Source organism: Semicossyphus pulcher, unplaced genomic scaffold (assembly GCF_022749685.1).
Source record: "Semicossyphus pulcher isolate SPU_LCO1_2020_fin unplaced genomic scaffold, fSemPul1.0.p SCAF_12, whole genome shotgun sequence".
Classification (NCBI taxonomy): domain Eukaryota; kingdom Metazoa; phylum Chordata; class Actinopteri; order Labriformes; family Labridae; genus Semicossyphus; species Semicossyphus pulcher.
In genome coordinates, this window is record NW_027211626.1 from 15,677,267 (window position 1) to 15,689,044 (window position 11,778).

An 11,778-nucleotide genomic window follows, 5' to 3' on the forward strand; every position below is an offset into this window, starting at 1 on the left:
CAGTCAGACAGTGATGGAGCGATAACTCAATCATCAGGTGCATGCAGGTCACTGCCAGGACATTTTCTACATCATAAAACCAGGAGAGAGAAATAGAAGATAGAGAACACAGCCAGAGTTTGTTTGTGTCTTTGTGCAATAATGTGTGTGCTCATGTGTATGATCGTGTATGCATGGAGTATGAAGGGATTAATATGTGAAAGAGTAGAAGAAAATGTTGGATACATGTCCATACATCTCGTATGATATGATGATGTGTGTGTGCACCATGACATCAGCTGGTCATTATCAGCTAAACAAAAGGCAATATAATAAAAAATGTGTTATAGTTATAAAAGGCAGTGTCATGTGTTCACTGCAGTCTTACTTAAATAAAAATAAATGTTTTGCTACTAGTAAAGAGAAAAAAATGAATAAACAGAAAAAGATTTAAAGTAGCTTGTAGTGACAATAAAAAGTTTAATTACTCACACGAAAGCGTGGTAGACGAAAGCCCACTCCCTCGGTCTCTCCAGCACGTTGTAGAGGTAGTTCTGGAGTCGCCGGTAGCGCGCGTTCCTGCGGCCGCTCTGCGCGCTGTAGATCAGCGGCTTCCCCAGCAGGCTGAGCCGGGCACCCTGCTTCCTCTCCGCTCCCACCGCACCTGCCGAGGCGGGAGACAGGAACCCGTCCCCGACTCGCACCGCGTTGTTCATCGTCCTCCGCCCGGACTCCACATCTTTCAGCGCGTAGTCCTGCACCCGGCGTCCCGTTGAAGTCTTCAGCCAGAGCCCGGTGCTGCCGCTCTCCTCGCCGGTGTGACTTCGCGGCATGGCATCATCAGCGCAGTGCGCTGGGAGACCGGCAGACATTCACATGTAGCCAAGTGCTCTCTAGCCTAAGGGTGTTTAGCCTCTTTGATTTTCACTTAACACTAAATAAATTAGATAAAATGGTGAATAGTTAAATTTCTAATCTGCTCTCATCTTGTCATTCTGTGGCCTTTGGAGCAGATTCACAGTCCGGCTTGGACACTTTAGCCATCTGCGCGAGGCTGGAGAAGAGTTGGGTTATGAAGGAGTGGATCCCATCGAGACATTTAGCGGGGGGAGGGCTCTCCCACCCTCCCACACTCTGTTTCTCCCCCTACTCACTCTCACTTGCCGTCTTGCTTTTCTCTGTCAAAGTGTTTGTAGCTTGCCGGTGCTGCCTTAAAGCATGGTTCACTTTTACGCACAGGGCAGAGAGGGACCAGGCACGGCCAGAAACACCGGAACCACTGGAGTTGTGGATGATATCGACAGCTTTGAATGGATATATTAGTTCTAATTTTAATAATGAATATTTATCGTAGAAACGTCAGAAAACACCAATGCACTGATGACGCAGGTTTTACGCAGACCAGTTGCCCAATGCCCCAAAACAACTAGCGTGACCGTTTTGATTTTATGTCAAGGCGAACATGTGATGTTTACATTTAGCAACTATACATTTCTGAGTTCAAATACTTTTAACAGAAAGAAAGTCTCTTCTTCTACTTCTTTTCAGTGTAAACTGAGACTTGACTGTGTTGGACACGGAGTTGCTAGCATGAAGCTGGTTTCACACTGTATGATTACCTTTGTAAACTTAACATTCATCACCATAGCAGTTCGAGATTGAACAGTTCGAGATAACTCATATCTAGAGAATCATACTTCGGTGCAGAGATTTGGATGTTCGTCAACTCGGTCTCACACTCGCGCGCACGCTTTGTGATCGTATTGATAACAGCTGCGTCACCCTCTTCCCTACTGACCGATCATGTGACCCATGACGAGCAGTTTTTTCCCCGGCTTTCTTTCCAACTACCAAAACATAAATAAATATGCATGTCCAGTGAAGCACTTTGCTTTGAGACAAAGTGTGTTTAAAAAGTGTGACTTTCATTGATTTGTTTTAGGCCTGTATTTGCAAATGCAGGCCTGGAGGCAGCATGAAGGATAGTCTCAGAAATGATGGAAATATGTTAGTTTGGTCCTCCTTCTTTTGAAACCACTGAAGAACTAAATCATTAAAAATGTCTAATATTCCCACGGTGTACGTGTCGTGCCTCTGTTTTGTTGTAGACCTCATCTGAAAGTAATTTTAGATGAGGTTTACTATTTTGGGATTTGAATTTTTCCACTTCGATTTTACCCAAATCCACGGTGATGTCAGCAATATGACGCCATCACGTACATCACTGCCCTACTGAACTTTTTTTTGTGACGACGACGTGTTATGTTTTTTTTTCCTGTTGTGATCAAAGCCTGACCTCTAGTGGTCACACGTCGACAATACAGAGGGCAGAAAAAGTTCTCTGCAATTGGTCGATTAAACATGTTAACATTTTAACTTCCTAAATAGACAAAAGTCCATGTGTATTAGGACTGTATGATTACAGGATTGTCTGCAGTTTCAATGTCCAATTGGATGTTGCTATTGTATTCTGAGACAACATTCATAATTTCTACTCAAACTGTTCTCCCTGCCAGGTTACTTAGGGTTCCTTTACAGGACCAAAAACAGCAATTAAGACTTAATCAAGATTCAAGAAATGTTAAACAAAACTAGATGAATTAAAGGGTTATAACCCCAGATAAGTATGAGAGAGTGAGATATTGCCTTCACTTCCTTAAAAAATACATTAAAGAAAATGTGGAAGTACAAGTAGCCTATTCATTAGTTTATTATTGACCAGTGGCTGCATTTTTTTAGCCTATGTAGGAAAGGGTATCAAAACAGGCCTTATCCAAGTGGTGTGGAGTGACTCCATCCCAGTATCAAAAGAGTCACAACACAACTAACTTGCTACAATTTAATACACAAAAGCAGTAACACACTCACACTAGTGACCACACCAAAACGGGACTGCAACAACCACGGCACATAATGGAAACACTGTAATCAACACTAATGTTGCTAACTTACGCCTAAGCAGCAGCTCACAAGCGACCCATCGGATGTGGAGTGCAGCCATTTACCACCACAGAAAACAACTTACTGCACACAAAAGTATTAACTGCAGCCACACAGAGTGACCAAACAAAAAGGCAGTCTTCTCACAAACAAACTGAGACAAACAACCATGCTGCTTTGCAAAACTGTATAAAGTTGGGAAACAAGCTGTAGTGAGACACCCCAACCCCTATCTGCCTACCGAAGTGTCTAACTTACCTTTAGTCTTCGGTGGCTTGCTGAGCTCGAGGCGACTTTAAACGCTGAACTCAGTGCATCACAGGAGACCTTTGATACAGCCAACTACAACCCTCTGAAGCGTGACCCCACTCAGGATTACCACCAAAAATAAGACAAGACAGCCAAGTTTTATACACAATAATGCTGACATTGGCTAACTTTGGCTTCTTTTAAGATTTAAAGCTCCTGTGAGGAGTTTTTCATTGATCATGAAACAGACTGAAATTAATTCCGATGACTCTATATGACCTACAAAAGCAAACCAAACCATCAGATTTATTATTTCTATATAGTTATTGTTAATGCCTGAAACTGCTGGCGGGGGGTAGGTGTCAGACGAAGCGGTAAACTGCATTTTTTTTTTTTTTTACATGGCGGGCAAAATAAAACGCTGCAAGTACTCGACCAATCAGGAACGATCAGCACTATAGGCCCCGCCCTGAAAGTTCCTGTACCTTTGGAAAGTAATACCCTCCCAAGCAGAGACTTTTCAGGAGGTAAATCAATTACCCTAGAACTAAATTTAGACTCTGGTCCCTGCTATCGAAACGCACAGAGTTCCTCAAAAAGGTTCCTTTTTCCTGGGGAACGTTCCTGTTGTCAAAGAGCAACCAAAGACTTGCAACAGTTCAATATAGATTAGGAACTATGGTTTGGGATGAAGAGCAGAGCCGTTGTTAGTATGAGGGGCGGGGCTGGGTGAACAGAACTGACAGCTGGAGGAAAGACAGGCAGGATGCTGCACAAGGCAGACAGACAGAGAGACAGAGGTAAACAGGATTACACAGGTGTCAAGCACGAAGGATTAATGTTCAACTACAGATTATTTTGGCTTTGACGTTAAATATACTGAACGATGAAGCAAAGGCTGAATTGAATTGCAGAGTCCAATTTATATACTGCAGAGGCTTTTAGGTGTGCAGGGGCAGGTGCAGGCAGGCAGCAGGAGGGGAAATGGCAACAAGGGGCTCATTGAGTGGAAAAATGTTTTTCCATATTTCCATTTATTGTAACTCAGGGTCATAGACTTTGTTAGAAGTGCACATTGACACTTGGTTTAAAAACAGAAGTTAGAAATGCCTTAAACCTTGTTTTAATGGCCAGCAGGGGGCGACTCCACTGGGTACAAACAATATGTCAGATTGTGTATAGAAGCGATCTGTCAACCAGGATAGACATGAGGATAGCAGATTGAATGCTGGATTACTGGTTCATGCTTAGCCTAATGTTAAACGTTTAATGTTCTTGAGAAAGCACATAGGCTAATCAGTTTTGTAGTTAAATTACCCAACAATGTAAAACATGTACATCAAGGGGAGCTGGAGGTCACACTTCTGTCACATTGCTGCTCATTGTTTATCTTTATTGGTAAAATGTGATTATTATTTGTGGTTTTAAATTGCAATCAGTGGAAAATATACAACTACTTAACCAGTTAGGCCCTAGTTAGTAGCCAGCCACTTTAAAACCTTATTCTATCACTCACCATCGAATAAATACGATCAAAGAACCTTTAAATAAGATCAAAGAACCCTCCACATATGGAGGTTTTCACCTTTCATGACCCCTTGACTTAATGCTGTGTGTTTATAAACATTTCTATATATTATCATTTGTATTTTTCCCTATTGTCTAATTTTCTTTATTGTAATCCTGCTGTCTGTTTTAGGTAAGTATGGGCTGTGTTACATTTCTTATAGGCTCATAATTATAGGATTTGGAAATAATTCCAATCCCATGTAATCCACGGAGTCTTTATGACAGATTTTTGGACAGCGACAACATGGACAGAAATGCAACAAGAGAGCTGAACTATCAATGAAGAACTTAAAAGGGGAACAAGCGAAAAGAGAGCAAGGGTTAGGGTGGGTGGGGAGAGCTGGAAAGAGGCTAGTGTGAGGGAGTGACAGATTTTCACAGAGACACACACACACAGAGAGAGAGAGAGAGAGAGAGAGAGAGAGAGCATTGGTCGGGATTAGGTTTGTGCTGCAGGTTGGACGGGATTACGGAGCGCAGCGCGGCGCAGCTCTCTGTGCTGTGCGCTTCTGCTATGGACTTGTACGCACGGCATTTGTCCGTCTGCCTGAACTGTTAGACATCTGCGACCTATCACCAACACCCCGCAATCCCACTGATCCTTGTGAGATACAAGCTTTATGGAAACATGGCCGACGTCCCTCAGCTCGTCAAAATTGGGATTTCTTTGAAGATGCTTCCCAACAACAGCGCGGTGTACTTCAAGTCTGACGGCGCGAGGTTCGGGCAGACCCGGACCATCAAGCTGCTGACCGGGTCCAAGTACAAAATCGAGGTGGTTGTTAAACCAGGAGCGGTCGAGGCCACGTAGGTAGCCCCTTTGATTTTTATTACAGGCGTGGATTATCCTGACATGCCATTACAAAAATTGCTAGCCTAAATGTTAAACCTCTTAATACTTAGACAAATATTAGGGCAGAGGCATTATATCAACTCCTTCTGTAAAACGCCTTTATGCCCTAATGAGCGATACATTTATTGTCTGTGAGGTAAATGTAGCTGAAATATGTTATTTTTTCTCCAAATAGAAAGGCACATGGCATGTTGTCCTTCAAGTAATGGAGATATACTGTATTTTTAAAAAAAATCAAAATGTTGACAACCCATACATAATGTCCCTTCTTCTCGGTAGAGGTTGAATATAATAATTTGGGCTGTTTTTAAATTGGTCAAACGTAACCTTTAAAATGCTGCTGTAAAATATATTTTCTTTAGGCTACAACAAGGCTACTGCACAACGGGAACCTATATCCCGCTCTGCTATGAATTTCTTTTTATAGTTGCCCTACAGTGTTACTCTTAATAACACAAATAAACGTCTTGACGGTTAATAAGAGAATCAATGATTATGTTCCTTCCTCGCAGGCATCCGTAGAAGACAAGTTCCGATTTCTCAGGCTGTATTCATAGACAGTAGGGAATATGGTAGAAGATATAAAGTTTAAAAAAGCAGACAGCAGAGAAAACACAACATCACTTATAAATCACTCTTACGTGTTTTTTTTGTTTTTTTACATAAATAACACACTGAAATATCGTTGCACTCCTTTGGGAATTTATACTCAAAAGTCCTGTGCTTGTGAACGTTTAAGGTCCTATTTGTAAGAGAAGCTAGCACTCGAAATAGGATTTTACGAGAAACACGTGAAGGCAGCGTAAACCCCAATTGGCTGCATGTCAAATCCTTCACAGATTAGGATTCAAAGCTTGGCTTTTGTGTCACCGCCCTCTTGTGATTTGTTCTACACTTCATGATTATGTAATACATGTTGTACTTCCATGTCCAAATAAGGATTAGCTTTGCATATACCTAGATAACAGGCTGTCGAACATGCCTGAATGAGCAGCCTGGTATAAAAATAGGTCACACATGAGATGATTCATAGGAGGTGTATTGAATTTAGGGCATGAGACACAGCTGTGGACCCAATTCACTAAATGATCTGTCAACATGAATTGCTGGATGGAACAAAAATGGTTTAGTGAGCATGAAGCTTAGAGTTTCACTATAGCAGGATCCATGTTTTGAGCATTTTACTGGCCCCTCTATCACGAGGAATCATTGATTTTATCTAATAATTAGTGCGTTTAAATTGCATTTTCTACATTTTCTTTTCTTGTCTTCACACTATTTCTGTGTTTCCTGAGCATCATTTTCAAATGTTTATTGATGAATCTGTCGTGTACCTGTCTGCAGATCGATGAGCGTGGGAGGGGTGACCTTCCCTCTGGAGCAGCAGTCTAAAGACCCCCAGTCAGTCGTGTACTCTGGCCAGTATGACACAGAAGGAGTGGCACACACGAAGAGTGGAGAGAGGCAACCTGTTCAGATCAACATACAGGTATGGGTAGGTAAACATTAGAGAAATTATTTTACAGTCAGGATCAGAGGAGAGCTTTGGTATACAGATATTACTCTTGCTTGACATCAGCTAGTCACATGACTTAATTTACTTGAATGCCTACCAGGAATACTTACTCGTTTATTATGCTCATGCTCTCCTCTCCTTCTCTGTCCTAATTGGTTTGGAACTTAATGTTACTTCATGTTCAAGCCTTGTGAGACTTGTGCATGGTGGGACACTGGACTGAGTCCTGAGGCACTTATTCTCAAAGGCTTCATTTGTATGTCGCCGCTTACCAAATAAATAGATTTAAATATAACAGATTCTTTGAGAAAGTCAAAACTGAGGGTAAATTGGTTCTAAAAAAGTATTATTTTTGGAGTAAAATCCATCACGTCTTATTCCTCTGTGCCATAGAGCTCACAGAAAACACTCACACTGTGGCTGAAAGTATTCCCGGACTAATGTACTTTTTACTCCAGTTTGAGTGAAATCTGCAGTAAAATACGGCGTAAGATATTTGATTAAATGTAACATTTTTAGGCTGATAAGGATGATGTTCCTCAGTGATTTATATAAAAAGTAGTTTGCTCAATAAAATGCCAGAAATTATTAAAAATTCGCAATTTTTAAGCAATGTCACACGAGAGGGAGTGATGTTATGCTGAATATCATCACAGCTGTGATTTGGTCGAGCTAGAGGCCTACACAACGGGCCAATAGAACAGTCAAACAATCGACAAATAGTAGTAAAAAGTAACAATAAATAAAAGTTTACTTTTTTGCTTCATCAACCCCACCGCCAAAGAGAGCTAAACTGAGCTTATCGAGAGAACCACTTGAGCGGAAACAGGACTTTTGTTGCCAAGCAACCCAAACATTCTCCTGCACTCTGTGCGTACAGGTCACCACAGATCAGCTGTAATGTTAATTAACAGTATTCAGAACACCTGGCTGAGGCGGTGTGATACACAGAGTGAAAAGTCCCAGTGATGTTGTTCTCTACATCAGCGCTCATGGAATGCCTCTTGTCCAATCAGAATGCTTGAACTAACGGTTGTATAAAATCAGTATAATCAACTGTGTTCTTCAACTGTAGGATAATCAGTCCTGTTGTAAAATAATTTTTTTGCTCATTTCAACTCTCATCTTCATGTATTTAAATGAATTGTTTCCTTATTGAGCAAGTAACAAGCAGGATAATTAACAGTGGACTGAAAAAGTAGTTCCAGCCATACCACTGTCAAATCAATTAATCTTCCAACATGAGATCAACCAGAAAAATAGTTCAGTGGTGGAGTCATTTCAGCTCGCAGCAATACACTGATGATCGGAAATATTCCTGCACATATAATCCAATCTTCCTCGACATGAATATTTGTGTACGTTTGTGTCCCTCCCATCTGCCCAGTTCACTCCCCAGGGCCTCTGGGATGATATGCCGTGCGTTTGCATGTTTGCGTGTGCATGTGTCCATCTGCCCCGTCAGTCTGCTTCCTCTCCATTTCATCTTCAAATAATCTTTTCACATGCTGATATACTGCGTGCGTCTCCTTCAGTTCACAGCGGCGGGGTCTTTTGAAACCGTGTGGCAGGTGAAGTTCTACAACTACAACAAGAGGGACCACTGCCAGTGGGGAAACAGCTTCAACAGCATCGAGTACGAGTGCAAACCCAACGACACGCGCACGCTCATGTGGGTCAACAAGGAGATGTTTCTCTGATGGAGAAACACAACGTGTGCTCTGCAATAACACGGCGTTCAAGCTGTCTAACCAGCAGTATGTTATGATGAAAATAAGACATCACAGACTCTTTTTTATTGTTTCCTGTCATGTCTGTTTTTGTCCTCTTTTCCCCTATCTACTGTCAATCAACCACACCTACACCTTACTTAAGATTTATTTTAGACTACCTATTATACCTACTAACTTTCCATTAATATCTACCAATGTTCGAAAATGTTGTCTTTAAGAAAAAGACACTTTTTCTCTCCTTTTCGTTGCATAAAAAGCATCAGATTTACTGCCAAATAGGATCATATGGCAGAACATAAAAAATGTTGCCAGTGTTTTCACGGTTAGTTTATGGTGATTATACAAATGTGTTGAAGTTAATTTGGCACATTTTATTGCAGCTAAATTTAACATTAAAATTGTTTTAATAATATTATGTATACTTATGAAAGAGTAAGCTCAAATGTTTCATGTGCAGTTCAATTGTGGCATCTGGTAACCCTCAAGTGTGTTCAGACGTCTATGTACAGTGCTGTATGTGTGTGATTGCACATCTGTCTGTGTGTTTAGCTACAGTATGTGTGTGTTAGTGTGTGTGCTTTACAAATGGTGCTTTTACAGATGTGCTGATGTACTTTGAAGCAATGTCTTTGTGTGAAGGCTTTTATTCTAAAATGACAATCAACCCTTTTTAAGAAATGCATGTCAAAGCAATTCTTAGAAAGCTATTGCTGTCATGAATGTGGTTTTTACCCATTTTTAAACCAAGGCCAGTGTTCTTGAAGTAGGGAGATTATTATGTAATTTGCCCCAGGCAGAATTTTCTCATCTGTCCTTGTTTTGAAATTTACCACAGCCTCTAAAATTACGGGTGTAATGTCACAGGATGCAACAGAGCAGGGCAACATTGCCAAATAAAATCTCCACACAAACTAAATCAAATAGATTCAAAACTATAAAACTGTTGCATATATATTCTATAAAAGTCGTTTTATATTAGCTGCGTCAACAAGTGCACTAACTCACAGCACTTCTTCCAGCCTAGTTGCCGCAGCTTTTAGTTGTGAGAGATTTAGCTTGAAGCCTCATAAACTGAACCATGTCAGCATCTCTTCTGTGTCAGTACCTCTAATCCATGAAATTACCCATAATCCCGTTGTCAAGGTTAAGTAAACCTCCACCACTGCCTGCTCCTGGATTAGCAAAAAGTGGCCCATATGTTTTGTACTGAAACTCTGTGTAGCTGTGTGTATGAGTGTTTTATTGTGGTACCATTTTGTGTACAGTACAATGCAGTTATGGAAGTAGTGATTTTGTGTGTGGGTAAAGTTGTGACCCTATTTACAGTTTGTTTTTTACTACCTCTTCTAAAGGACCAATCCATTTATATGTTTGTTTATGAAAGAAAAAGTATGCATTTGGAACATTCAGAACTTACACTGGACATATAAAACTTTATTTTCAGTTTCTTGTGGTAAATTAAACTATTTTAAAAGTAAAGTATTTTTGTACAGTGAATTTAAATTGTTTTCTCGTGAGTATTTTGCTAGATATTTTTATTGCAATTCTAAATTTAACTATGCAATAAATCAGAGCAACAAAAGAACAATGAAATGGTGCAATATTCTGGTGAAATGTACTTAGCATTGAGACCTTTTTGTCAAAATGTTGTTTGTTTATTAAGTAAATAAAATTGAAAAATTTGTGGTTTGTGGTGAATGTTTCTATTTTACTAATTTATTCTACACCTACTGTAAACTATGAAGATTTTTAAACGCATTCAACTTGAGTAACTACTTTGAAGGTAACTGTTACAAATGAAACATAAATGTATCATATCAAGTTCATACTCACAGCATATCTTACAGAGTCCTGAATTAGCTTTTTTAGCACATTGACAAAACACCGAACAGAACATAAACAGTCTAAACTACCGCATATAATAATGAGCATTCAAGTTGACATTCCTAACAATAACTGAACATTGTGTCCCTCACAAAGCTGCTGTTTGTTATGGTATCTTGTCTGTTTACCCACAAATGAGGTCCTGCAGGAAGCATGATAAAATAGGATGAACTTTTAGATAATGCTCTTAGTAAATCCTGCTAAATATAATATCAAGGAGGAGTTGGCTAATATTGTATGAGGGTATCAACCTGCAAAGTGCTCCAAATTACTTGAAGGCCCTATACTGTATGTTTTGTTTATCCTGCCAAAGTTATTCTTTTTTTAATATAATGTTGGAAGCTTTTATGTTTGTTTGCAGAGCCTGTTGAAATATAATTATTGAAATGAAGTTAAACCGAATTCCCTATATGTCTAAAAATATTTTACTTATCAACTTTACTTTAGGTTTAATCCAGACATTTCACCCCTTAAATATACCATATATTTCTGTTATGGGCCATAGACTAGACTTGCCACTATGGCTGCAAAATTATTAAAAATGTATTTAAACAGACCGTTACTAAAACTGGTAATACATTAAAGCAGTTTTTTAACAGTGTCAGTAGAAATATGTTGCTCCAGTCCAAACATTTTGTTTCAGGAAATTTGCTTTTTTCCAGTACAGCTCTACTGGGCCTCTAAAACCCCTTCAGATCTCACAATGGTTTACAGTGCTTAGAGTGGATTTAGAACCATGAGGAAAAGTCTGTACTATTGTTGAATCGACTTAGAGCCATAGAGATTACATAAAATGAAGTCCATCTGCCGGTTGTGTTCAGTTAGGTTCAGGGTGTACAGTCAGAACATACTGTAAAAGGCCTGGGTGGAGACTTCCTGTAGTGCAGCCACACCACCAGTAGGTGGAGCACAAGTACAAACCTATCCAGTAGTATAAATATAAATAAATAAGTGTAACCTGTAGGTCCCGGATGTACAGTATTTTCTGCACCTCCCCCCTTCGCCTCTTCTCTCCTCCCTCCGCCACCGCCTGCTTGTCAAACCGAGCCTCCTCC

At 40.1% G+C, this 11,778-nt stretch overlaps 2 protein-coding genes across 2 annotated transcripts in view; one reads left to right on the forward strand and one right to left on the reverse strand.

Moving 5' to 3' along the window:
• kcnq5a (potassium voltage-gated channel, KQT-like subfamily, member 5a) overlaps positions 1–851 on the reverse strand; it is a 96,131-nt gene extending 95,280 nt beyond the window's left edge. The window contains exon 1 of the mRNA XM_069658360.1: positions 472–851. Within this exon, the coding sequence (XP_069514461.1) occupies positions 472–851 (380 nt within the window). The remainder of the gene's footprint in view (positions 1–471) is intronic.
• Positions 852–5,340: 4,489 nt separating this feature from the next.
• Positions 5,341–10,517, forward strand: cnrip1b (cannabinoid receptor interacting protein 1b). Its single transcript, XM_069658940.1, has 3 exons — positions 5,341–5,544; positions 6,935–7,079; positions 8,642–10,517. The coding sequence occupies exons 1-3, from the start codon at positions 5,366–5,368 to the stop codon at positions 8,804–8,806; spliced, it is 489 nt and encodes a 162-aa protein (XP_069515041.1). The 5' UTR covers positions 5,341–5,365; the 3' UTR covers positions 8,807–10,517.
• Positions 10,518–11,778: the final 1,261 nt, after the last annotated feature.

Bases quoted from the DNA above. Each gene is read 5' to 3' on its own strand.
- cnrip1b (XM_069658940.1), top strand. From the start codon at position 5,366: ATGGCCGACGTCCCTCAGCTCGTCAAAATTGGGATTTCTTTGAAGATG. The intron at 5,545-6,934 runs GTAGGTAGCCCC...ACCTGTCTGCAG, and splicing joins CCAGGAGCGGTCGAGGCCAC to ATCGATGAGCGTGGGAGGGG. The intron at 7,080-8,641 runs GTATGGGTAGGT...CGTCTCCTTCAG, and splicing joins CTGTTCAGATCAACATACAG to TTCACAGCGGCGGGGTCTTT.